The 27,647-nt window shown below is 32.5% G+C and overlaps 1 protein-coding gene and 1 long non-coding RNA gene across 12 annotated transcripts in view; both read right to left on the bottom strand.

The window, feature by feature from the left end:
- The window catches only part of LOC139517135 (uncharacterized), a 560,758-nt gene that overhangs the window by 135,101 nt on the left and 398,010 nt on the right, over positions 1 to 27,647 (bottom strand). The gene's annotated exons all lie outside the window — the stretch shown is intronic.
- LOC139516917 (receptor-type tyrosine-protein phosphatase alpha-like) overlaps positions 1 to 27,647 on the bottom strand; it is a 104,874-nt gene that overhangs the window by 52,672 nt on the left and 24,555 nt on the right. For 5 of the 10 annotated variants that reach the window (XM_071307400.1, XM_071307371.1, XM_071307360.1 and 2 more), the window contains exons 2-3: positions 10,440 to 10,673; positions 5,688 to 5,906 (exon numbers count right to left, since the gene is read on the bottom strand). In XM_071307400.1, coding sequence (XP_071163501.1) covers positions 5,688 to 5,906; positions 10,440 to 10,673 — 453 coding nt within the window. The remainder of the gene's footprint in view (positions 1 to 5,687; positions 5,907 to 10,439; positions 10,674 to 27,647) is intronic. The other 5 variants (XM_071307392.1, XM_071307409.1, XM_071307417.1 and 2 more) reach the window with 1 other exon arrangement.

Raw genomic sequence — 27,647 nt, 5'->3', positions numbered from 1 at the left:
ACAATAATAAGTTATCCAAGTTCATATCCGTAGATATGGATATTTTAATACCCTGAAGTATCCAAGTACACCCTGAGGCGCAGCCGAAGGGTGTACAGGGTACTGAAGGGTGTTAAAATATCAATATCTACGGATATGAACGTAGATAACGAATTTATCCCCGGTCTTAGTCTAAATCTAGCGATTTTTAGAGAAATTCTACCACAAAGTTTAACGTGAAAGTAACGTTTTTTTCATTTTTTAAATATCTTTTATTGAAATTTGGGATCTTTAACGGGGTGTAGGGTTCTACCTTTGGTAGAACCCTACAGGTAGACAAATATAAGACGTTTTTCATCGAAAGACAGAGAAAGTGAAATGGGTCGAATTTGGCGCTCAAAGTTGTGAGAGTTACACCATAGACGGTGTGACGTCAACGTGGGTCATTTGCGTAGCTAGGTCAGTAGTCCCATTTATTGACAATGTTGCAGAATAGTGAATTTGTTCTGTTGATCTAATAGGAGAAATATTGGTAATATCGGAATAAAAAAAGAACTAAATTACAGAAATCGCTTAAACCAGCGAGCCTCATTAAAAGAAAAAAAAATGATTTAATTACACATAATAACTCAATGTATGGCATTATGCTGCCAAATTATGTTTTAGTTTTACGACATATGATATAGTGCTATATTATCTTTTTATTACTGGTTACTAAAATCATAACAGTGTGCACTGGCTGGTCAATATAGCGTATGTGACAAGCCTACAAAGCTGATGAATATGCATGACTATAGATAATAACAACACGTGTAGCCTAATACCGTGCAAGAGCTTATAGCAAGTAAAGGTAGTTAAAAACTTTCATTTGTTGAATACTGGTAGTTGTAGATTAGTAACTATAACTGTACACGGACCCATTTAACTACCGTACACATAGTTACACACATTATGTACCTCTTCCTAGCCAGGATAACTAGACCATGAGTTGTTCGTTGTTGTTTCTTATTTTGTACTTCATTTTTTTTTTAAAGATGTGTCAGTTGTTTACGTTGTCTGTTGTATTGATCATTATTTTTTATAATTATTGATATCCATTTTTCCATGTACAAAAATGTATTATGTGATTTAACCTTAAGGAAACTAATAAGAGAGCACTACTTTGGTTATTGTAGTTGATTTTCAATAATTGCTTCTATTATTCTATTTCATGAATATAAATACTCTAATCTGAGACTACTATAACACATGTATTATAGTAGTTTCAGCTCTAATGTATTGTTTGAAACCATGCTTAATTTTCCTGCATCAAAGCTATATATACATATTTTTTATTGGACGTTAGCACTTATGTGTTGACTTGAGTTATCATTGATAATATGTTTATAATTATAAATTAACTGTTAACAAAACTTTAAATTTTTGAAAAACTAAGTCTTTTCTACCTCAGGAATAGATTAACTTAGCTGAATTTGGCAGAACTTTTAGGAATTTTGGTCCTCAATGCTCTTCAACTTCGTACTCTATTTGGCCTTTAAACATTTTTTGATTCGAGCGTCACTGATGAGTCTTTTGAAGACGAAACGCGCGTCTTGCGTAAAAATAACAGTTTAATCCTGGTATCTATGATTAGTTTATTTGTATTGTTTAATTTTGTAAATACATTTGTATTGCTAAATATAATTATGCAAATAACCTATCGATATGATTTACTTATATTTTGAAATCCACGCGGTTAAACTTTGCTCAGACTGTCTTACATTTGATTCGGTGTACTAATTGATACTTTGGTGTTGGAGAACTTGGTTAATGTATTTGTTATTTTGGCTTAGTGTTAATATATTGTATTAATCAAATTCAATTAAATATTATACACTATTGTGCTTATTAAACTTAATAATTGGATCATTAAACAATTTTTAACTTATATTAGTCAGTTTCCTCAAATTATTGACTTTAAACTTGCTTTCGGTAACTGTAAGTAACCTTAGATCAGTAACTTTTTTTTTTACTTTTGCCTGTAAAGTACTAGGTGTCAATCTGATTGAGCGTTGACAAACATTTTAAAGTGTTTCTCGTTTCTCGTTTTTATACGCCCGTCAAAATTTTGACGGGACGTATTATGGTATACAAATGTCCGGTGTCCGTCCGTCTGTCCGTCTGTCCGTCTGTCCGGCGTAAACATGTCGCACCGTAACTTGAGAACGACTTATCCAAATTTCATGAAACTTAATATAGTTGTTTCTTATGATGGTCAAATGATCTGTATACTTTTTGGTGAAAATAAGATTTAAACTTTTTGAGTTACGGCACTTTGTAACTAAAACAGGGGTGTGTTTTTTTTCACATGTCGCACCGTATCTCAAAAACGTTTCTTGATTATTGCTTAAAACTTTACACACTTCTTAGTTATATTAATCTTAATATCTGTATACTTTTTGGTGATGATTCAAAATTTCATTTTTGAGTTTTTGAGTATTTTGTAAAAAAGGGGGAGGGTTTTTTTACATGTCGCGCCGTATCTCAAAAACGATTTATGACTATTGCTTAAAACTTTACACACTTCTTTGTTATATTAATCTAAAGATCTGTATACTTTTTGGTGATGATTCAAAATTTCATTTTTGAGTTATTGAGTATTTTGTAAAAAAGGGGGAGGGTTTTTTTACATGTCGTGCTGTATCTCAAAAACCATTTATGATTATTGCTTAAAACTTTACACACTTCTTTGTTATATTAATCTAAAGATCTGTATACTTTTTGGTGATGACTCAAAATTTTATTTTTGAGTTATTGAGTATTTTGTAAAAAAAAGGGGAGGGTTTTTTTTTACATGTCGCGCCGTATCTCAAAAACAATTTATGATTATTGCTTGAAACTGTACACACTTCTTTGTTATACTAATTTAAAGATCTGTATACTTTTTGGTTTGATTCAAAATTTTATTTTAGTGATATTTGTAAAAAATAAACAGGGTGGGGGGGGGGGGGGGTCACATGTCCCGCCGTGTCTCAAAAACAATAAATGGTTATTGCTTAAAACTTCCTCAGAAACTATTTATGATTATTGCATAAAACTTCCACACAAGACGTCGGGCGTATCATGCGCTCATGGCGCAGCTGTTTATTTAAATAGATTAGACCGTTGGTTTTCCCGTTTGAATGGTTTTACATTAGTAACTTTTGGGCCCCTTTATAGCTTGCTGTTCGGTGTGAGCCTAGGCTCCGTGTTGAAGACCGTACCTTGATCTATAATGGTTTACTTTTAAAAATTGTGACTTGGATGGAGAGTTATCTCATTGGCGCTTATACCACATCTTTCTATATCTATTAACGCCGATAAATGCTATATGTCCCAAGTCAAGAGTCTGTTATTTAGGGGTTGTCGTTGGTTGCTGCATGTCATATTTGATTTCGTTATAAATCAGACTGTTGATTATTTTGTTTGAATTATTTCACGTTTAGTCCATGTGAATGCCTCTTTATAGCTCTCATATGGTAATGGTTTTCTCATTATTGAAACCGTACGGTAACTATAGTTTATCGTTGGTTATCTCAACGAGATTGATTTTCTTGCTTGATCCGGTACGGCGAAAGTGAGAAAAGCAATGAGTTGAGATGACCAATGATATTCTGTTTTTCGCTATTTTACCTATGAAGACGTTGTTAATTTCCTTGACAACGCCACGTGTTCCCTTTGTTTCTGGCGATAATTTTCATATCACTTGACTCCGCTGAGAAAGGAAATTATCAGTCAACAAGATCAAAGGGAAAAGTCGTAAAATTATCGATAACATAGTATCTAAAATTCAGGGGCTGTGTCAACGAAGCTATCCTGGGACTAGGACATGTCTTAGGATGGTCTTAGGACACGTCTTAGTCCTAAGTCAGGTTAACGAAAGATATGTCCTAAATTTGGTCCTAAAGTTAGGATATACAAATAGGTGTCTTAGGATAGTCCTAAAGGTTACAATGTCCTAAAACGTATTTATAAACAACAAATATAGCAAAAACTCAAAACTTAAAATACTAATACAATATTAAACTATCATACTGTTATTAGAATTGAATTAATAAATCAAAATATTTTCAATATTTGTTAAAGATTCAATTGTATTACATTAAATTATTTCGTGCTGTTTATTTTGAAGCCTAAACAATACTATCATTATAAGCAACATTTTTGCGACAAAACCAAAACGTTGCAATGTTAATTTAAATATGGGAAAAAGTTGACTTCTTTTTTTAACTAATCCTGATTCGATACATGTAATGAAATCGAGTGGACCTAAGTACAAAACTAGTTTATTTACTAAAATTGCAGCACGAATATCACATTTAACAAAGTTTTGTGACTATTAACTTTTGTTTTCGTATTAAATATATTTATATCTTTTATCATATTTAATAACGTATTTATTAGTATTACGTTAAAACTTTAACTTTTATTTTGCGTTAATTGTTTCCATATAAGAGTAGATACTAAAATACCATTAAATCTATAACATAGAAATCTCTACATATTTATTCAATTAAATAAATGTGTTAGGAATGTCCTAGGACATCGTAGTTATGACTGTCATAAGACAGCTTCGTTTTACATGTCTCAGACACGTCCTAAGACCATCCTAAATAATGTCCTAAGACATATCCTAGGACATTGTATCTTAGGATACTTTCATTGACACGGCCCCAGGTCATTTGGACTTTGTTGGATATTTGTCTCATTGCTTATAATACCACGTCTATTTATTTCATATAAATGAAAATAGATTTTAAACCACTGAGTTAACGTTATTGTGAAAAATTTAAATCGAATGTGTTTTAGAGGGCCAGAATGTAAAAAAGTTAAATATCATCTCTATCAATTTTGATGAGACTGAATGAATGCAAAATCTTAGAGAAATACCTCGTGTTTTGTTTTGCTTTGTTTTGCATAGAATAGAATAGCATGTGTAAGTCGAGTATCTTCACCTGTTTACATCTGTAGTGTTAGAAATATACATTTCACAACTACAACAGGTGTGTTACTATATTTCTCTCGAGGCAGTTTTAAAAATTTTAATATTTAAAGCGCGAGTCTTGCCGAGCTTTTTAAATAATTAAAATTTAACTGTTGAGAGTGAAGAAATATTGTAATACACGAGTTATAGTGGTGAAATCTGTTTCTCTAATGATTATATTATCCTTCCTTTTTAAAGATTTGAAGAAAGTTGTGTACTTTTTAAGTGACGTCATCAGGCATGGTCGCCTTTTTTCATGACTTCACAATAGGAAAATTCAGAAAAAAAAACAAGAAAAGTTAACGTCACAATCAAATTTCGACCAATCCGAGAACAGATTGTTCACTAGTGATGAGAAATATTTTTCTCACACCGCTTAGGAAATGTGAAAATAGCACATAAATTAGAGAACCCTTTTCAATCGCTGAAAAACCATAGTGAAAAGAACATATGTCATGTTGGTTGTGTTCTTCTTGACGTATACCTCCCCGTCTCAATTAACTCTTAAATATACATTTTAGTTTATGTATGGTATTACGTAAAAAAAGTTACTATGCACATACTTTAATTGGATTCTAGTACGGATAGTTTACAATGTAGTCACAATATTCGAGAAAAACTTAAAGGGTTTATATTCAATTGTATAATGCAAAACTGTTATTTTATATTAATTTTCTTTCATCGTGTTTTGATTGAACTAACTTACCACCACATACGGGTACATTACATGTTTCACGGCTTCCAGAATTATCAATATAACACCAAGGACCATCAACATTGTAAAAATCTCTTGGAGGTGTTCTACAGTAGTTTTCTTCTTGTGTGGTGTATTTAGGAGCATTCCTCCAATGAATGCATTCATTTCCTGTTTTGGTTACATTTTTCTGACCACTGTAACTATGGTCAGTTGTTGAATTTCTGCAGTCTATGGATTAAATTAATATTTTGTGAAAATTTAAGAAATGAACACATTAATGCATACTAGTATTACTCAATACAAAACAAAGTGTTGTAGAGTTTTCAATTTGTTATATATACAATTTAAGCTCATAAACTTTAGATACAATCATTGTAAACAAATAGTTCTTAGAGGTTACCGACCCATTATATTGTTTTTAGATACTGGCATTTATTTTGTTTTAAAGGTCATGCGATTCTCAAACTGTTCACGACATCTCGACACTTAACCCGTTAGATGAAGACTGATTGATACTTTAGTCTGGGAGAACATGATTATATTTAAATAGTATTAGACATGTTACGAAAAGGTATATTCACGACGCTGAGGTTGACAAATTACATTTTAAATGTGGGGACTGTATCAAAACATAAAATATATTACCTGTATACATTGAATATAACTTAAAAATTGCATTAATCCTTTTGGACGCAATTCGTATGGATCGAATATTCAATGACATTTGTACCATAAGAAATATAGGAAATTGATATTAATAAATTCCATAATATTTTTTAAGAAACTATAATGCAAAAAAATGGTGGGGGAGGGGCACGGTCATGTAAATGCAGCAGTAGATGGGGGGGGGGGGATGAATTCTTCGGCTAGTCCTTAATAGACCTTACAAATAATCAAAGTATTATAATCTGTGTTATACCTACTCGTGAATATATATGTAACGATTATTTTTATATAGTTATGAAAAGCAAACAAAGGAGTGTATTTATTTTGATCCAGTTGTTTGCCACCTAAATTTTTATCTAACGGGTTATGTTTTAAAACACCTAAAATACGATTTTTATGCAATTTCAACTTGAAACTTGTTGCATAATAGGTCATATAGCTTCGAAGGCATGTATTTTCTTCCTGTATTTCCTTCCAACTTTGTCTTAATTTAAACAGTTTCAGCTCAATTTGTATTTTCTTTATAAGAGGTTTGTGATTGATTGATTGTTGGTTGCTTAACGTCCAGTGGCAAATATTTCATGCATGTTCAGAACGATAAAAGGTTTGTGTAAAATATGACTCACTGCTCACCGGTTGAACATCCCTGCAGAGTTTCAAAAGCATTGCATAATGACTTTGCATTTACACCTTAATTCCACTTTATGCGGACATTGCATTCATACATAGGTGATTGTGGACAACAGAAGTCATACAAGATTTATTCGAAGTGGTTTCATATATAGGACACCAAATTGATGCCCAACAGTATAATCTATTGCCTTTAATTGGACCAGGTTTGGAGTTAGATTTCCCCCAGAATTTTGTCATCTTAGCGGGGGAAAAATTATCCATGTCGATCGCCCCTCTTTATCCGCTACAGGCGCCATCAACTTAGAGTTAAACTACGAGCAGAAAGAAGAAAATATTAAAAAAAATGAATTTGCATATATCAGAGTATCGGGTATATGTCGAACACGCTACAAGGCGCTTAAAAACTTTCAGAGTCATTGGAAGCTTATGGAGACATCAGACTGACGAACCAATCAGACTGTAGAGCTTTTGTGCGGGATTAGTCGAGCGACAGGTTGAACTTTGTCAGGAACTGTAATACAACAAATAAAACTGACTAATATCTAACCAGCTTACTATGTTTATGTTATCAATCTGGAATCGAATGAACTTGTATAACTCTCAGCCCTCCCTTTTCTAGCCCGCCCATTCCTGCACTCGTACACCTTTCATGTCACGATAGGCTGGATAGTGGCGGATCAAAGGGGAGGGGTCCGGGGGTTGGAACCCCCCTTTTTTGGACGATCAATGCATTTGAATGGGGACATATGGTTTGAATCCCCCTTTTTTAAATGGCTGGATCCGCCTCTGTCAGCAATGATAACACAAAAGAAATTGTCATATAGGATGTTACATAATGAGACTCTAGATAAATGTGATTTGGAGTAACCAAGACGTGCAGAATTTAAATTTTACCTGTTTAAATCTATATTCAATGTTTTGACACCGTCCCCAAATTTAAAGTCTAATTTGTCAACCTCAGCGTCGAGAATATACCTTTTCGTAACATGTCTATTATGTTGGGTGAATAGTGTCAATTGTTTTTATGTTAATTGCTTTTGTGCTTCGTGCCCATCTTTTAATTTTAACCATTTGCTACTGATTTTTAGATTGTTTTTAATTTGAACTGTTACATCGCTGTCCATGGTTAAGTGGAGTGTTGAGAGCATAAACACAATGACGACGTAATCAATTTCATTAGCAACGGCAGGTGTCTCCTTAGTTTCTAGCGATAATTTTCCATCTCAAGCGAGTAGCATAATATAAAAAAAATATCACAAAAAAATATCAAAGGAAAAACGCACAAAATAGCGATAATACTTCATCTGCTTATTTTTGGAAGTTGCCTTTTTGCTATGGGTTAAATTGATAACCTTTATAAAATATATTTAAAGGATCAATGCGTTTACATGGATGGTATATAAATCTCCCAATAGTTACAATTCTATCATACATGAAGTTTCCACACAATTTGAGAATTTCAAGTAAGTGGTTAAAAATGTCTTTGAAATCTAATAATTTTGCAGAAAGAAATGAACGATGAACTTTTATGTCTATGAAGAGGATTTTTTTCCAGAAAAATGTCCCAGTTGTACTCCTGATTGATATTTTAGATTGGAATATTCGATATAGGTTGCATTTCTGTAAATATTGACAATGCAATTTCCCATAGGAACTCCTTTTATGGCTAAAACTGTACCACTTTTACTATGAAGTTTTGAAAAAAATCTTATCCTAGAATTGAAAGTTCATATGCACCACAATTTTTTTCAAAGGTCAAAATATAGGTCTGTGTGGCATATTTTCAACGTTTATATGCCCTGAACTTCTCAGAGTTTAAACTTACACTAATTTTCTTAACTACCCCTACCTCGAATGAAAGGTTACCACAGATTTCAATGTAAACAATATGCACGTGTTTATTTACTGGTAACATTCCCAAGTTCTGTCTCTGCGATATGGAACACAGAGAGCATAACTGGGAACCAGTATGTAAACAAAATGAATTTTCTATGAATATTCAATTACTCCCCAAAAGAGGCGTGTTTTGAGAAACAGCTGTATTTACAAAGTGCAACCTATACAGACATTTATTCAAATAGAAAACTCTCTAAAATCAGTTTTTCTCACATTAATACTCATTTATCAGAATTAAAGTCTTAAAGAAAATTAATCACTGTGTATACTCTAAGTTTTTCTTTACTATACATTTTATACCCCCTCCCCTGTTTCAATTTTTTAAAGAATTTGAAAACAAGACTTTAATTATTGCCAGTTTACCCTATTTGCATATTTTCTGATAAAAAATGCCTAGAACCTGTTAAAAACTGTTTTGATAACATATTGAAAGCATATCAGAATATCATAAATGTTATGTTTAGCAGTCAATCATTACAACATTCAAGATTATATAAAGTATCCAATCCCGCCTCTATCTCCAGTCCACATCTTACTGTATGCCTATTTGTCAATTAAAGAACACATTTTCTGCCTCAAATGGTCAATTTAGAATTCTTGTCACAACAGTATCATCTTTAACCATATATCTGACACAATTTAGCTACTATATATACTAGAAGTGTTCAAACAAAGCCATATTTGCAATAGTTGTATGTATGTAGATACCAGTCTGAGATATAAATTCACTTAAAATGTTGTAGAGATGACTGCTAACATTTAATTTTTGCATAACTTCCAAGCATAGTTATTGTTTTCTATATCAAGAACTTTAAAATCATAAAATCATAGCATTTACAAATTAAATTATTTGTTTTATGACCAAGGGGGTAGGCAATTTTCTATGTTTTTGGCCACTGGGGCCTCAAATTTCCTAAATAATTCTGCTGTTACTAGCAATTTGGAATATTTAGTACATATTCAGGATAGAATACACTATTGTAAGTTTTCTTGAGATATTTTTGTTTTTCTAGCTTGTATTTATTATGCCGTGGTGACAAAAAAGCAGATTTAGGTGTTACGGCTTACTTTTGGGTTATCGAAAGGACACAAATACCCCATAAATAATATTCAGGAAGGATCTATGAGTTTCAATGACTGCGAAGAGTAAATATAAGCACTTCTTAACAATTTAACTTACAAATATGCAAATATTATGATTTAATTTTGTATCCAGGACTTTAAGTAAACTATGCATACTGTAAACTGTGAATTTATGCTGAGTCATCATATTTAAGGCCCAGGATTCTATCAATCTTCATTAAATATTTATAAAACTTCTTATTTGAGTTAATTTCTTTAAAATCTGTGAAATAAAGCAAATTTGGTTAAATTCTGAATGTTCCCCTTTTTCACCCTATATAAGTAGAAATTATATAGTAATTACCTTTATAAAGCTCTTGTATTTCTAAATAGATTAATTTTATTTCACTCATAAAAGACGAACTACAATAATTATTAAACAATTTTTGACATGAAAGATTTTTTATAGTTAAGTTTCAAAGACTAACAATTGTAATATATTACCACACATTGGAATATCACACTTTTCAAATTTAAAATCTGAAGCCTTGGTGTAACAAAACGGCCTGTCAACTTCACTAGGTAATGGATTACGACAGTAGTTATGGTCTTCGTGGTAATTTGCAAAAGACGAATTGACCACTTTCCAGCTCAAGCATGGTAGATCTCCTTTTATTGGTCTGCTTATGTTTCCCACAAAATTCGATCCTTTTGTATATCTATTGTAGCAAAGTACCTCTGAAATTTAAAAAAAAATATATATTTATTTAGGTCTTTCAACTTTTGCCATGGATGGATCTTCACTTATTATTCTGAGATTTATTCTAATTTATATTGCTTTTTACAAATTATTTACCTGTCTTATGCGAAAACGCTTATTTAAATATGTTTGATACTCAATATTGAATAATCCGTTTACCAGTATTGTTGATAGCCCATTTTAGCGAAAACTTACCTGGTTGAATTATATTCACCTTGCCAAGACCACGAACAGTTCCATGGAATGCATAGAGACCAAATAATCTAGAGTCGTTCCATGACCAGTATAATGACAAATTTTATAGTTGTCACCAGCAACTTACGTTCTTCTTCATATTATCATCAAATTACAAACAACAACAAAAATAAAGAAATGAAGTATTAGAGACGAATGTGCACAACAATCTAGACAAGATAAAAAGAAAGAACAGTTCCTACTGCAATTTTATGAACAGTATTGTACAAGAGTTATATCCAGAGCCGATCACGTACGTTCTCTAGGATACTAGGATAAACATTCCAGACAAGAAGCGACTTTTAACATTTTATTTAACATTTTAGACTTTTAATGATTATTTAAATACTTTGTTTTTTAACAACAAATAAATAGTCTTTATTCTTCAGATTGCTTGTTACAACTTTACTTCACTGTCCAAGCTTCAATAAAGAATCTCTGTGAAATGTTTTTGAGTATCCAGGAAAATACACAGAATATAATAAAATATAAACATTTTCTTCTATCATTTATATCAATCTTTTTGACTTGATGAAAAATACAATTTGAGATACTGTTTTGTTCTCATTCATAAACCTTCGTAGCTCCTTTACACATCTAAAAATATCTGTTTTTGCTCGGATACATAGTATAACTTGTAAATACAAAAACCTATAATTGTCAAGAAATCATTAAAACCGTTATACCCTTGATCTGATATTTTGTATCCAAATACTATATGTTTTACTAATATCTTGTTTTGAAAATTCATTTGTGCTTGAAGATAATGTACTTTCGCCAAAAAATCTTTCAAAAATGAACATGTAGTACAGAAATGCAAATAGTCTTCTTCTTTTGTTTACAAAAATTGCATTTATTGTTCTCAGATATTTTCCATTTTAATAGTAGCTGCTTTGTAGGAATAATATACTAAAGCAGTTTCCATCTGAAAATTTTCAACTTGTTTTTTCCATTAGAATTTTAAAAATAAAATCGTATACAAATGACATATGTGGTACGTATACTAATTTTAAATATCTTGTCCAATATATATATATGTCAATGTTATATATGTCCAAATGTTGATACCGATTGGCTTTGCATATTTTTTTATCATTATTATTTTTAGAGAATTTTATTGTTGACATCTTTTGTTACAATTTTTGCCATCTTAATTTAACCTTACATATATTGATTATACTCTTAACAGAGTTGTTTTTTTTAACTTGCATCCATTCTTTTAAGACGCAGGATTTTAACATCTTAAACTCTGCAATCCAGTTTGTTTTATTAATTAACTTTTTTAAAATAAAACTTTCGGATCATTTTCCCTCACGATCCAATATGTCTTTAATATACACCAATCCACTTTTAACCCAGTTCGGGAAAAACAAGCATTTTTTGCGATATTTAATATATTTATTTCCCTAAATAATCTGTTTTCTGATATTCCAAAAATTGACCAGAAAATGTTGCCAAACCTCCTCCTCTTGTTTTAACCAAACTTGAAATTACTTGTAAATAAAAATGAGGTATTTTTTCAAGTTCATTTATTGATTTAATATTATCTTAACTCATGTTAAAAACAAGAAAGTATTTATCAAAATTGTTAAAATATATGATAGGAATAATCTTCCTATTCGGCAGATTGGTTGTTGTTAATTTAGAGACCCATGAAGCATTCAGCGCTGTAAAATAACTGTCAAAATCAATCATTCTTAAACCCCCTTTTTGGTATTCGCCAATAAGTGTGTTTCTTTTTACTTTGTAATTTTTTCCTACTCAAATATAATTGAAACAGCAATTTTCAATTTCTTTTAAGTAAATATCTGGAATTTGCACGAATTAGCCAAAAATGTAAATTTTGGTAACATTAAAGATTTTTTTATCAATATTTTCCCAACCATTGATAATTTTCTTTTTCCCTATGTTTTAATTAATTATTTCATGTTACTTTTTTCGGATCCCAATTTAACTTTTCACATTGAAGTCTATCGTGTCCTAAACAAATGCCTAAAGCTTTGACGGGTTTGTCTGTCCAGCGTATGTCCTCAATCTTATCTACACTGTTTTTAAGCGCCCCAATCTAAATTCCTTCTGTTTTATTACGGTTCAACTTCAACCCTGAGAAAGTACCAAATGTTTCAATTATATTCATAGGTTTAGATATGTCTGATTTTGAAATACAAAACAGTGTTGTATCATCAGCTAATTGTGATATTTTGATGTTATGTGTTTTATTATCTATATTATGATATATCATTATTTTCTTGATAGAGGGTTGTTGCTCACAAGGAAGCTATTAAATCAAGAGTTCCAAATGGTGAAGTTGAAATCATCACTGCATAAATTTTACGGACGCCATCACGAGTTGGTTGACCGTTAGGGAATAACCGTTTCACAAATGATATCGGATATGTTCCTTACGTCGTAACTACAATCCCCTTCCCTTTCCTAAATGTGACCTACCGAATTAGACTATTTACCGGATTTGATATCTCATAAGCAACACGACGGGTGCCAAATGTGGAGCAGGATCTGCTTACCCTTCCGGAGCACCTGATATCACCCCTAGTTTTTGGTGGGGTTCGTGCTGTTTGTTCTTTAGTTTTCTGTGTTGTGTCATGAGTACTATTGTTTGTCTGTTTGTCCTTTTCATTTTTAGCCATGGCCTTGTCAGTTTATTTTCGATTTATGAGTTTGACTGTCCCTCTGGTATCTTTCGTCACTTTTTTTAATACGAAAACCTTTAAATGCTTTGGTGCTCAAACGTCAGATATTTTTCGCTAAAATGTCCCCCGCCGCATCCAATAATATGCATAACCGGTTTTTCTGTGTTATCGTTACGAACTTGAGGTAGCAATACACAGTTAGAAGTAAAAATATAAAGGTTTTTGTACAATAAAATTGATTTTTAGATAGTTAAAGAATAATATAGCTATCTTAGTGGGTTTATACGAACATTTAGATTGTTTTTATCATGTTCTATAGGCCATTTTGCTGTTTAAGAGTTCGTATTTTCCTATTCGTTCCTCTCATAGGTCCATAAACTATTGTAGTGTTTATCAACAAAGATTTGCACTCTATCTTTTCAATTCAATTTTATGGAAAAACAAGCAGATATACATATGATTTTTTTAACCTCTTGATATTTATAATTATAATTTATAACTATGAATTACCTGTTAAATTTTTTTGAATTTTTGAAAAAAATAAGGCATTTCCACCTCAGGAATAGATTACCTTAGCTGTATTTGGCACTACTTTTAGGAATTTTTTGTCCTCAATGCTCTTCAACATTTTCAACTTCGTACTTTATTTGGCCTTTTAAACATCTTTTGATTCGATCGTCACTGATGAGTCTTTTGTCGACGAAACGCACGTCTGGGTTAAATTTAAAATTTAATCCTAGTATCTATGATGAGTTTATTTGATAGATGTATGCATGTCTAGGGTTTCAGGAAAGGTATCATAGTAATTGATTGATATTTTCCTTTGGACCACCTTTTGGAAGCTTTTGTGACATGTTCACCCCTCTTTTTTGCAATATTTTGAATCAAATAAATGCAGATTACACCATAACGATATTATATTTCACCATTATAACCATAAGAAAACAAATCTATGGAAGATTCTCTATCTATAAATGTACACATGTATTACATAAATATTAAGCCTTATTTGTTAGAAAGGAAGGGAAAGAGACGCAACGTCAGATATTGCTACCATTTAGTGTAACAGAAAAATGACGTTAAATTGAAAACGCACACTATCTAATTCTTCCTGCTTTCCTTTTTCGGTAAATGCAAAGTATAACACACAAATGTTAATGCCGTGAGAAATTAATCTAATATGATTTTATAATTAACATAGGAAATGCAATTTTACTGCTAGTAATTATGTGTTTTTTTAGGAATATTGATGCATTATATATTAATCAACCCGAGTATGATTTTATTCAAGCAGCAACATACAATAGCTTATACGTGTAGTTATGATACTGAAGTTTTCTTACTTTTTGATCGTCTTATAGATGTGTATTTTTGTAATGTGTGCATCATTTCGTTTTGTTGAAAGCAGGACATATATATTTAGTGGAGGAAGGAACAAGCGAATGCAGTTTATGCCGTCCCTTTAGCTAGCATAACGCTTCTGGCGACGTCAAATTATGATAACGGACAAACTTGCAAGACATTTTCATTAATCCGTATTTTTTATAAATAACCCTGTAATGTTAATGCTATTTGGTGTACTAACTTCAACTTTAAAAGTACTTTTTATTGGTATGGTTATCAAAGCCGAAAAATAATCTTCTCGAAATCAAATCTCTGTTTTTTGGCCTTAAAAGTTTTGTGAAGGCATAAAAGTTTAACTCGGACATTTCCGCAAGACATTGCAAATCTATTGATTTGAATTGAATATGTAGCTCAATTTATTTTTCAATTCGAATTTTGGAAGATTACACTTATGTTTACAATTTAATGAATTTTCTGTCAAAATTTTATTTTTGAACTGAAATGTTTGAAGTTTTCAAATTAAATTTCCGATGGGACATTTCCGTACATCATATTCTTTTGAAAATATGTATGCAAATTTTAAATGGAGACAGCCATGTTAACCAATACTGAAATATATCACGTCATAGAATTGTTCATGCAAAATTTCCAAGAGTTGCGTGAACATTTCGCGAATTGTGCGAGTTTTATGTCCCGAGTTTGCATGTTACTTGTTACATGGGACAACGTTAAGTAAACGGTTTTTTTTGGATAATCTGTGTCTTCCTAAGCCTATGAATATTATATTTTTATTCTTTCTCTATCATAATGTGAAAATGTAAGAATCCATCTTTATTTTCATGTATAATTTGAAATATTTATTTCAGCATTTCTATAAAAAAAAATTCCGGTCAAATATTTACTTAACGCTATTTTTCGTGGTAGTAGCAATATCTAACGTTGCGTCATAGGGTGTTTAAAAATTATGAGTGTCAATTTTAAGTTTTTTTCCTAACTGTGTATTGCTACCTGACACATCTGAATGATGACTGCTACTTTTTTTCAACCAAATCTGTTTCGATAATTTCGACTTAGGTTAGAAACATTTGTCCTAGGTGATCCTAAAACTAAGAAAAGCAATTCGAGCACACAAAGGGTATGATGAGTTTAATCATCTAACTGAGAAAAACAAACAATGCAAACTGTACATATAACTCTCTTTAAAACGGCTCTTGTTTCACTGGGGTAAAGCTGATGACCGTAACTGCATTCACGGTCATCCCAAGATGTCGGATGAAAAATTAGGTCAGTTTCTGTATTGTCTGTTAAAGTGTTTCTATATCATTTTCTTTACAAATCATACACTGAAACGATGTAAATTTATAAAAGAATCACTCGGAAATCACTAATTACTTCTGAGAAATGTGCATGAAACGGGAAATTCGATTTGAAAAAATCGCCAAGATGACCGTAAATCACAATCGAGATGACCGTAACAGAATCAGCGATTCATAACAAGGCTGACCGTAACTGCTTTTAAGATGACCGTAATTTGTAAATGATGACCGTAACTTTTAAAGGATGACCCTCAATTCTAAGAAATATCCGTATTTATATAACTATCTTTTTGTATCAAATGATTAATCGTGTTGTTATACACATATTAATATGAAAGTTGTATCCTATAGGTAGAAGAAAATGAGACGTGCTTCAAATGCAAAGATTATCATATGTATCTTTTTTACAGTAGAGGGTTCAATTTTTAAAATGAATTTGCCAAAAGACATGCGATGCACAGCCTTCAACTGCTCGACAAAAGATTTTTGTTTGTTTCTGGGATTCCTTTTAATGACATATAATAAATACACATGTTTAAAAATGCCAAAAAATTGCATGTACACCCATTGATATTATATCGTCTTTCATTTTGTCGTGCAAATAAAATAACAGAAATATTTTGAAAATATCATTCGAATAAACTAGTGAAGGTGAGCTCCAGCAAAGTATATCCTTAAAATAGTATTGTACGAAAAGCGTATCACAAGGCGGAACGTTGTCAATTTGTATATATACAGAAATGTTATTCATACAGTCAGGATTCTACTTCTTCAAAATTATCTCCCCATTACGCCAGTTCATGCTCACAGTCGTAGAAATGGAAGCCATTGTAGGGATGACGCTCTGCCAATTTTGCTCTTGAAAACTGATAAATTTATCCACATAGCACCATTACGACGATAAAATACAAATGTATCTACTAGCTAATGAGCATTAGTTAATGATCTTGTCTGCATTGATTCAACTTAAAAATATTGTCTGTTTGGATGTCAGATGGAATTATTGAAAATTCTTAAGCATTTAAAAAAATTCTCATTAAATATTTCGTGGAAGGGCAGACTAAACATTTTCAGTGGTTGAAGATTATAAACCCTAGTTATCACACACACATTTTCATCATCCAAATTAAAAGACTGTCGTCAAGTATATTTAGAAAAAATAGCTATTCGAACACACCTACTCTGTTTTTGTGATTCATTAGATAGGTATCTCAATTGACCCATATATTTCATCTTTTCGTATTGTCATTTTTTTACGTTATAAAGTCAACCTGTAGCTTTGATATATAATAATGATAGAATCTGAAGCAAGATGCTATATAAAATACTCTTGCTTTGTACGTTTTAAAGACAAAATATACACCCCAAACATGCCCTAACATAAAAAGGTGCACTCGATTTTTCTCTTTTCGATACAATCGTTACCTGTTTTGGGGAATTTTTTCTTGATTCACATAATGGAAGGGCAGACACGAAAATTTCTGAACTAAAAGATTGATATGTTCTCCGTCCGTGATAAAAAAAAATCGGAGGTTATGCATTTTCTACATCCAACTTATAGATACTATATATAAAAAAGAAGATGTGGTATTATTGCCAATGAGACAGCTATCCAGAAAAGACCAAAATGACACAAACATTAACAACTATAGGTAACCGTAAGGCCTTCAACAATGAGCAAAGCCCATACCGCATAGTCAGCTATAAAAGGCCCCGATAAGAACCATGTCGTCGACTTGATATCTTATTGTTTTGCATTACTATGTAATAGATACATTGAAAACTTATGCAAATGGTGTTTTTAAAATAAAAAAATTGTCGTTTTATTTGTTTCTATTCACTTTTTAAAATTTTGTTACTATATCAAACATTACAGTTAACTTGTATCGCTTTCTCGATAAACACAGAGCTTCGATTCTTTTGTTCTATTTCAAAAGTGTTTCCGCCTGCATATATCAAGACAAATTAAGATTTTAATCTGCTTCCTCTGGACCCATACACATGGGCTCGATTACCAAATATTCGTATGTATTATTAATGTTTTTAATGCTCCATTTATTGGCATTATGTTTTTCTGGTCTGTGCGTACGTTCGTCCGTTCGTCTGTTTGTTTGTCCGTTTGTCCAGCTTCAAGTTAAATAAAATTGAAACTTAGTACACATTTTCCCTACGGAATGGTCTTTTTAATTCTAATGCCAAATTACAGTTTTATCCCATTTTCATAGTCCACTAAACATAGAAAATGATAGTGTAGATGAGGCATCCGTGTACTAGGGACACATTCATGTTTCTTCAAATTTTCGTCGTATCGCTGTAAATTTGTGTTAAAATTTTAACGTCGATATCAATAAATATTTCATTGTTTACGAGAAATATGCAATTTACTATCATTGTTATAAATCCTAAATATGGCCAATTATATTATAGTTTAAAAAAAGAAATTTATGAAACATATTTATATCCGCTAACCGAGCCCCTATTGAGATCGACAAACTCAACAAAAAAGCTTTGAATACAATACGGATATTTCTTAGAATTGATGGTCATCCTATAAAAGTTACGGTCGTCCTATATAAATTAGTCAGTCTTTACAAATTACGGTCATCCTTTACAAGTTACGGTCATCTTTTTACCAATCACGGTCATCCTTGTTTTATGTTACGGTCATCTTGAAAATATTTTGATTATGATTTACGGTCATCTTAACGATTTTTTCAAATTGAATTTCCCGTTTCATGCACATTTCTCGGAAGTAATTAGTGATTTTCGAGTGATTCTTTTATAAATTTACATCGTTTCAATGTATGATTTGTAAAGAAAATGATATAGAAACACTTTAACAGACAATACAGAAACTGACCTAATTTTTTATCCGACATCTTGGGATGACCGTGAATGCAGTTACGGTCATCAGCTTTACCCCAGTGTTGTTTTATATGTGAAGTGGTAATATTATGTAAATGGTTTATAAGAGGTGAGACTCAAATAAAGTCTTGTCTTGTCTATAATGCGTCAATGAATGGCAATGTTTACCTCAATATGAGTTTTTCTTGAGAAGGGGGATCATGTTTTGAGTTGTTATTAAATTTTTATATCTTTATCAAGTTTATATGTGTAAGTTAGAATCCTTTTTTAGACTCTGCTTGACAGTAAGCTTAAAAATTAGTTTAACGGAATTCAAAAATAATTATATACAGAGTGTTAGACATTATTATTAAAAAATATGTAAATGTTAAAAAATATACATGTAGAGAATAAGAAACCAAAACTAAAAAATTAGGATTTTGATTCAATGTGACATAAAAGTAGTCATTTAGAATTAAGTTGTTCTTAATTCTTCATTTAATTGTATAGTTGTTTTATTACCAAAGTTTCAGACATACATTTTAACTGTTTTCATTTTAATCAAATACCGGCTGGGACATTGTTCTCCGAGCCATTCATCAATACTTTCAAGTAAATCCTTTTCCTAATATAAGTGCGTATGATGACGTAAGTTCTATTGTGTTAAGCTAGGTTAACACTGCCGATCACACCAACTCGAGCGATCTCGATCAAGATAAATTAAGCGATCGGGACACTGGTCTGACTCCATCGACAAGAATGTCGGGGTGGTCTACCTTGGTCGTCATCGATCTGACTTTCTACCCGACAGTTTTTGACATGTCAAAAACATTCGAGTAAGGATCGAGAAGGCAATCACACGAGAAGAGATCGATAATTCGTCGAGTATCGGTCGAATTGATCGGGAAAGGATCGTGTAGAGATCGAAAGTTGGTCGGAATTCAAATAGTTATCCGATCATTAGTCGATCATTTCGATCTTAATTCGACTAATATCCGATAATCCCCCGATAAACGTCAACCTGTTCGATATGTGGTACAGATTAACTCGACCAATGCCCGATCGCTTAATGATGACTTCGAGTTTTATATTTTTTTTCATCCTAGACCAAATCGACCAATACCCGATCTCTACGCAACTCCATTCGACAACTCTTCGATATCTACTCGAAGTACATACATGAGTATACATGACTGCTACACGATTCTCTAAAAATGTGTGCAGCTCTGATGAGCTCTCATAGCTTTGCTTCTGCAAAAATATATTGTCACTTTATTTTTAACTCTACACAAATTCATCCGTGTACAGTACGTTGCAAGGAGGTGTCAAATCTTAAAAGGGACAAAAGATACCAAAGGAACAATCAAACTCAAAGGTCGAAAAAAAAACCGACACAGCCATAGCGAAAACGAAAGCCGACGAGGAGACAAACTGCAGTCTACATAACACAACATAGAAAACTAAAAACTGAGCAAAACGAAACCAAATAGAACCTTGGATAATCTTAGATGCTCCGGAAGGGAAATAGATCCTGCATTTTTGCCCATGGGGATTTTTCAAATATAAAAGTAATTGTCTATTAACATTCATTATTAGACAGCTGATGACTAATCCAGCCTTCAAAGTTGGTTTTTAAGAACAGCAATATTATATTTTGACTGTTTAATGGGCTATTTTTTGATTGACTGTCTGTATTTTCCGTATATCCAGAAATTTTTGTATTATAAAAATAAGAAGATGTTGTATAATGTTGCCAATTCTCCAAAGGACACCAAATGACACAGAAATTAACAACTAAATGTCACTGTACGGTCGAATGTTTACAAATACTTTTTTCGTACGCTTTTTGACGCAATTTTATTTTAAAAAAAAAATGAGACGAAAGACAAATGACTTCTATTTGAATTCGTGATAGATGTATTTTAACAGTTTCAGAAAAAGCATCCTTCAAGAGATTGAAATTCTATTTTTTGCCAAATTTTGGGAAAATATGTGCCATATTCACCCCCTTTTTGCGATATGATTATTAAAACAAGCAGGTTGTTGCCATGGATAAACCAGAAAGAAACATATTGAACCATTCAACTACTAGGTATCAGATATATAGAAAGTACTGATTACTTACACATGCACATATATGACACAGACAGTAGGCTTAATTTGCAAGAAAGCAAGGAAAAGGGGATGGTAAAATTTATATATATATTGCTATCTAACATCAGTACAAATCCAGTGACAAATCTAACTTTGGGCTTTCCTTTTCCCGGCATACAAACTAAAACTCAGGTTAACAGATCTATAAGAGAAAAACAACGAAACAACAGAAACACTGAAGTGCAACAATAAATAGTTTTCAAAGATAAAAGGATTATAAAAAAGTAAAATCACAAAAATACTGAACTCAGAGGAGAATCCAATTGGAAAGTCAATAATCACATGGCAAAATTAAATGACAAAACACATCAAAAACGAATGGACAAGAACTGTCATATTCCTGACTTGGTACAGGCATAATTTGTACGCCAGACGCGCGTTTCGTCTACATAAGATTATCAGTGACGCTCATATCAAAACAGTTATAAAGCCAAACAAGTACAAAGTTGAAGCGCATTGAGGATCCAAAATTCCAAAAAGTCGTGCCAAATACGGCTAAGAAAATCTATTCCTGTGATACGAAAATCCTTAGTTTTTCGTAAAATAAACCAAAACGACAATGCAACACACACAGAAACGAAATAAAAGATAAAAACTGCCATTTTCCTGACTTGGAAAAGGACATTTTTAGAAAAAAATGTGGGTTGAACCTGGTTTTGCAGCTAGCCAAACCTCGCGCTTTTATTGCAATGTTAAATATAAAACTTCCATAACATATCAGCGTCCTACTCTACTTTCATGCAGTTTTTATAACCATTGGGGTCCTCTTTGTTGAGCTCCTGCAAGTTTTATACTTTTGATTTTACCATTTGATTACGGACTTCATGTTTTGAATTTTCCTCTTAGTTCAGTATTTTTGTGATTACAATTTATACTGCACACACAGTGGTCGCCGTGTCAGCTAGATTTCTCGGCTCCCTTTGCTGTCTACCACTTTTTGTTCGTCTTCTACACTCTCTTTAAGCTACGTCACAGCCATTAACCTGTCTATCTGAGCTCTAACCCGTTGCACCTTGCCAAATAATCCAACTGTTTAATTTCCATGTAGATATTTTAAATGTATAATTTTACTCAGACCTTCTGTGAACAAATAAATGAAGAATGTGTCCATGGAATACAGATAATGCCAAAGCTTGCATATAACGTTATAAAAAGTCATTAACCAAGAACGGTAAAAGTGACGCCATCCAATTCGCACTTGATCTGTGTTTTATGGTATTAAACATTGTGTATACGTTTCATAAAATAAAAATTGGTTGGGGCAAAATAACATTATAGAACGGAAACTAATTGTTGGGACGTACGTATATTGTTCAATATTGCTTTCCATTCAGTGGTGATCTAAAAGAAGAAATTAGTATGTATTCCTCATGGGGTGCTATGTTAAACTAAGTCAACCGCTGGAAATTCATGCTATGTTTGGTTTCATTCAATTCAGTGGTTCTCTAAAAAAAGACATTTATATGTATTTCCCATATTGTCCTATGTTAAAAAATGTCCCCCGCTGATGGCCATCTTCGTTGATGGATCGGCTACACAGTAACAACACTTGTTCATCATCTTATGAGAAACATTCATGCTACGTTTGGTTGCATTCCATTCATATGTTCTTTAAAAGAAGACATTTGTATGTATTTCCCAAAGGGTCCTATGTTAAACTAAGTCAACCGCTGGCAGCCATCTTGGAGGATGAATGGGCTACAAAGTAACAACACTTGGTCAGAATCTCATAAGGAAATTCATGCTATGTTTGGTTTCATTCAATTCAGTGGTTCTCTAAAAAAAGACATTTATATGTATTTCCCATATTGTCCTATGTTAAAAAATGTCCCCGCTGATGGCCATCTTCGTTGATGGATCGGCTACACAGTAACAACACTTGTTCATCATCTTATGAGAAACATTCATGCTACGTTTGGTTGCATTCCATTCATATGTTCTTTAAAAGAAGACATTTGTATGTATTTCCCAAAGGGTCCTATGTTAAACTAAGTCCCCCGCTGGCAGCCATCTTGGAGGATGAATGGGCTACAAAGTAACAACACTTGGTCAGAACCTCATAAGGAACATTCATGCTATGTTTGGTTTCATTCCATTTAGCGGTTCTCTAAAAGAAGACATTTATATGTATTTTCCATATTGTCCTATGTTAAACAGTGTCCCCCGCTGGTGGCCATCTTGGACGATGGATCGGCTACAAAGAAACAACACTTGTTCATCATCTCATAAGAAACATTCATGCTATGTTTGGTTTCATTCCATGCGGTTGTTCTCTAAAAGAAAACATTTGTATGTATTTTCCGTAGGGTCCTATGTTAAACTAAGTCCACCGCTGGCAGCAATTTTGGATGATGGATGGGCTACAAAGTAACAAAACTTGGTCAGAACCTCATAAGGAACATTCATGCAATGTTTGGTTTCATTCTGTTCAGTGGTTCTCTAAAAGAATACATTTATATGTATTTTCCATATTGTCCTATGTTAAACAGTGTCCCCCGCTGGTGACCATCTTGGATGATGGATCGGCTACAAAGTAACAACACTTAGTTAGCACCTCATAAGGCACATTCATGCCATATTTGATTCCATTCCATTCAGTGGTTCTCTAGAAGAAGTTCAAAATGTAAAAAGTTAACGACGAGTGATGAGAAAAGCTCAATTGGCCCTTTCAGGTCAGGTGAGCTAACAATTCAGAGTTTGCATACTGTAATTGTACATAACCGACCAATGCCCGACTATGCCTACGACCCCTATACGATTAAGTCAATCTGGTGTGGCCGAGATCAGGCTGAGATCGAGTGTAGTTGATTTGGTGAAGTTCGTCGAGTAAAGATCGTGTAGAAGTCGTGAATTGGTCAGAATTATCGAATATGTATTCAATTAGTGGTCGTGATGGTGTCATCAATAAGTCGGGCAAGGTCGAGTTCAGTTTGTGTTCAGTCGGATAGCAGTCAGGTAGAAGTCGTAAATAAACCCGATCAAGAATTTGGTTACGCTTGGTCGTGGAAATTTGGACAATCAGGATCATCGAGTTGATCTGATCGGCAGTGTGAACCTAGCTTTGTCGTCAAATTATCATACATTTTCAGGACCTGAACAAATAAGCAATAAATACAAAAGGTCTGTCCTGTTATATAGGCTGTTCGGATGACGGTCGGGAATTAGGACGGCAACCGGAAAACAAAGGTAAACTGGTATAGATATAAAAAGCCACCTACGAACCCTTCAAAGAGTTGTTAAATGTGGTTTTACCGTGTAGAGAGCGTTGTTACTCTCTGTATACAATGAATCAAATTTAACGTCTTAATTCTGACTGCGCATGGCTGCGTACTTATACATCCTGCACATCAAAACGAACGCCCCACTTTGGCAACCGTTTATCTACCTGTCGGAGTAAGACATTTCTAATTGCCAGTCACGCTTGGCGGTAAAATAAGTAAAGAAAAGAAACAATCATGAGGAGAGGGTCTTAAGAGATTCAAAAGAAGCTAGACTATTTATGAATGAGGTAATTGATTAAAATTACCAAAATTATTTCGAAGTTAACCACTAGCAATTTTGTTTTTATTGCCAACATAACTTCAACCACATGAGGAGTCTGTAAATGGATTCTCAACATTATCTTGTAGATAATCACCCAGCTTGATAATGGTAAATGTTAGTAAAGTCTTAATTAAATAAAAGATCTAAAACATCATATTTATTAAACACATTTGTCTCGTTCTAAGGCACCGAACATTCATCTTTCATGTGTGTTGCTGGATCGAGCGGAATATTTATTTCAGTTTAGAGAAAACCATATTTTGTTCAACTATTACAATACAAGATCCAGATCTTAAACGATTCAAACTTTTGGTCTCTCTGTATGAGAGTTGTCTAATGTGCAATAATAGCGTTTAGGTGGCCAACCTTTTAAAAAAATCCAAATAATTTACTCAATTCAAATACATAAAGTTATCAAATCAATATTTTATCTTCCTTGGTTTAAAGTATGTAATTTATAATGAAGAAAGTTCAAGATTCCGAATTGTTGCTAAAATCAATATAAGTTGTTATATGACTACACATATTAGTGTTTTATGTAAACTGTGTATTTCATCAATCATGGTTGAGCTAAATTAAATAATTTGTTCTTAAATTCAAACTGTCAAAATCATTGTATCTGATAATAATTGCCATATTGGCAATCAAACCACATTTTCTTTTATTTTGCAAATCGCTATTTGACACAAGCTTTTCAAACACATAAACACGCATTTTAACTACGGGATTTGAATTAATCAACCCAATTGCAATGTATTACTGACCAACCATAACTCTTTTGTTGACTTTACAACAAAACAGACTTGTATATTAAATTTGGTAACTTTTAATTGTAAAAATAAGTCTATGTGGGGTTTTTTTTTACATACCTTTCGACATTGAAAGACTTCCAGTAAACAAATAGATACCCAAAAATAAAATTGAAATCATTTCTGAACGAGCACTAGAGATCCTTTGTCTTAAAATGTTTCATGATACTATTAGGGTGTTCGATTTTTAATAAATCTATAAATGAAAGATAAGTTTCTATCTTAATGCATATCAGACCTATTGACATTGTTTACTTTCGTGAAGTCCAATATTTATATATGACTTGTGTCGTTTAATATTTACAAACTCTTACAAGTTTTCACATATTTAGTATTAGATACTAAAGTATTTCATACAGACAAGGAAGTATAAATGCGTTTAGTGATTTTGTAGACTGCATTGAAAATGCCAAAGAATTGTGATACGGTCTCCTATTAAAAATATTTAAAATTATGCATTTGTAGAGATCTATTACTTGCTGTTTTATCAATTTAAAGTAATAAATACATTGGATGGTCGACCATCCATACACAATTGCCTGTGACAAATGATCATAAAAAAGTCGATTGTTGTTGGTGCATATATATGTAGGACTCTAAAGTGCTATGGGGACGCTAAAGTACGATGGTCACGCTAAAGTGCGATGGTATACGCTAAAGTGCGATGGTAAGATACGCTAAAGTGCGATGGTATGTCCTATTAAGTAGAACACGCTAAAGTCCGATGCCTCAATACGCTAAAGTGCGTTTTTTCCGCAAAAGTGTATTTGTTCGCGAAAGTATATACGTTTGGAACGTTAACTATCATTATGACGTTATAAGCCGTTTATACACCCAAAAAAATGGAAGTGCCGTTAAACCTAAATATGTGTCCAGATGAAGGACTTATACTTGACAAAAAAAGAAAGAAAAGAGAAACAAATGATCCGAATCCGGTCAAAATCTAGAACGTCCAATTAGCCTATGACCTTGACCTAAATTTCAAGGTCACTAACAAAGGACCTTAAATCAAAAGACCCTAGGTCTTTAATATGTATGGTATTTGAGTTATATCACCTTACGCGTAATTCTAAATAAAGGATGGGTGAAAATTTTCATTAACTGTCTACGTACCCGTTCAACCAAAATATATAATTAACCACATGTCGCAACTAACAATTTAGTAAAAATAATTTGTCGATATGTTATACAGTGTTTGAAAATAATCGAAAATGAGCCAAAATCAAAATTTAGAATATGACCTTGACCTTTGACCTTGACCTAATTTTCATTTTTTTAGACCAAGGATCTTAAATCAAAATACCTTAGGTCTCTATCACTTATGGTTTACCAATTAGAAAGGCATTTCACTGATATCAAATACATAAGGGGGAATAACTCTCATATGGAGTCTCCGGATAGTACGGTTAAAATCAAATTCTTAATCCTGAAGATGTAACGAGCAATTTGGTAAAATAAATTTGTCGTAATCTTTTATGGTTGCGAAGGAGTAGTGGCCACAAGAAAAACAGTGTTTGGGGAGATAACTCTTACAACGTAAAGTTTTGGTTACGCCTTTGTCAATTTTGAAGCGTATAAACTATAAGATATCATATTCCAAATATCTAAGCGACATCTTTTGAAACATCAATACTACGCAAGAAAAAAATTAGGCGGAAGAAAAAGAAAAAAAAAAAATAATAATTAAAAACCAATTGTTCAGAGAACAATTGTAGGTCTTTCCACTAGTAAAGATCTATTTTGATATTGAAATATGAAAAATCAGTTTAAAATGTTATTTCCTATGGCTTTATGATGTATTTATATGAATTTAAAGCAAAGGTCAAAATCTAGAACGTCATATTAACCTATGACCTTGACCTCAATTTCAAGTTCACAAACCAAGGACCTTAAATCAAAAGACCCTAGGTCTTTAATATGTTTGGTTTATTAGTAATATCACTTTACGCGTAATTCTAAATGTAAGATGGGCAAAAACTCCCATTTATTGTCTGCGCATCCTTTCAACCAAAATATACAAGTAAGGACATATCGCAACTAACAATTTATGAAAAATT

The sequence above is a fragment of the Mytilus edulis genome, chromosome 1 (genome assembly GCF_963676685.1).
Source record: "Mytilus edulis chromosome 1, xbMytEdul2.2, whole genome shotgun sequence".
Classification (NCBI taxonomy): domain Eukaryota; kingdom Metazoa; phylum Mollusca; class Bivalvia; order Mytilida; family Mytilidae; genus Mytilus; species Mytilus edulis.
This window is presented reverse-complemented; position numbering and strand designations above follow the sequence as displayed.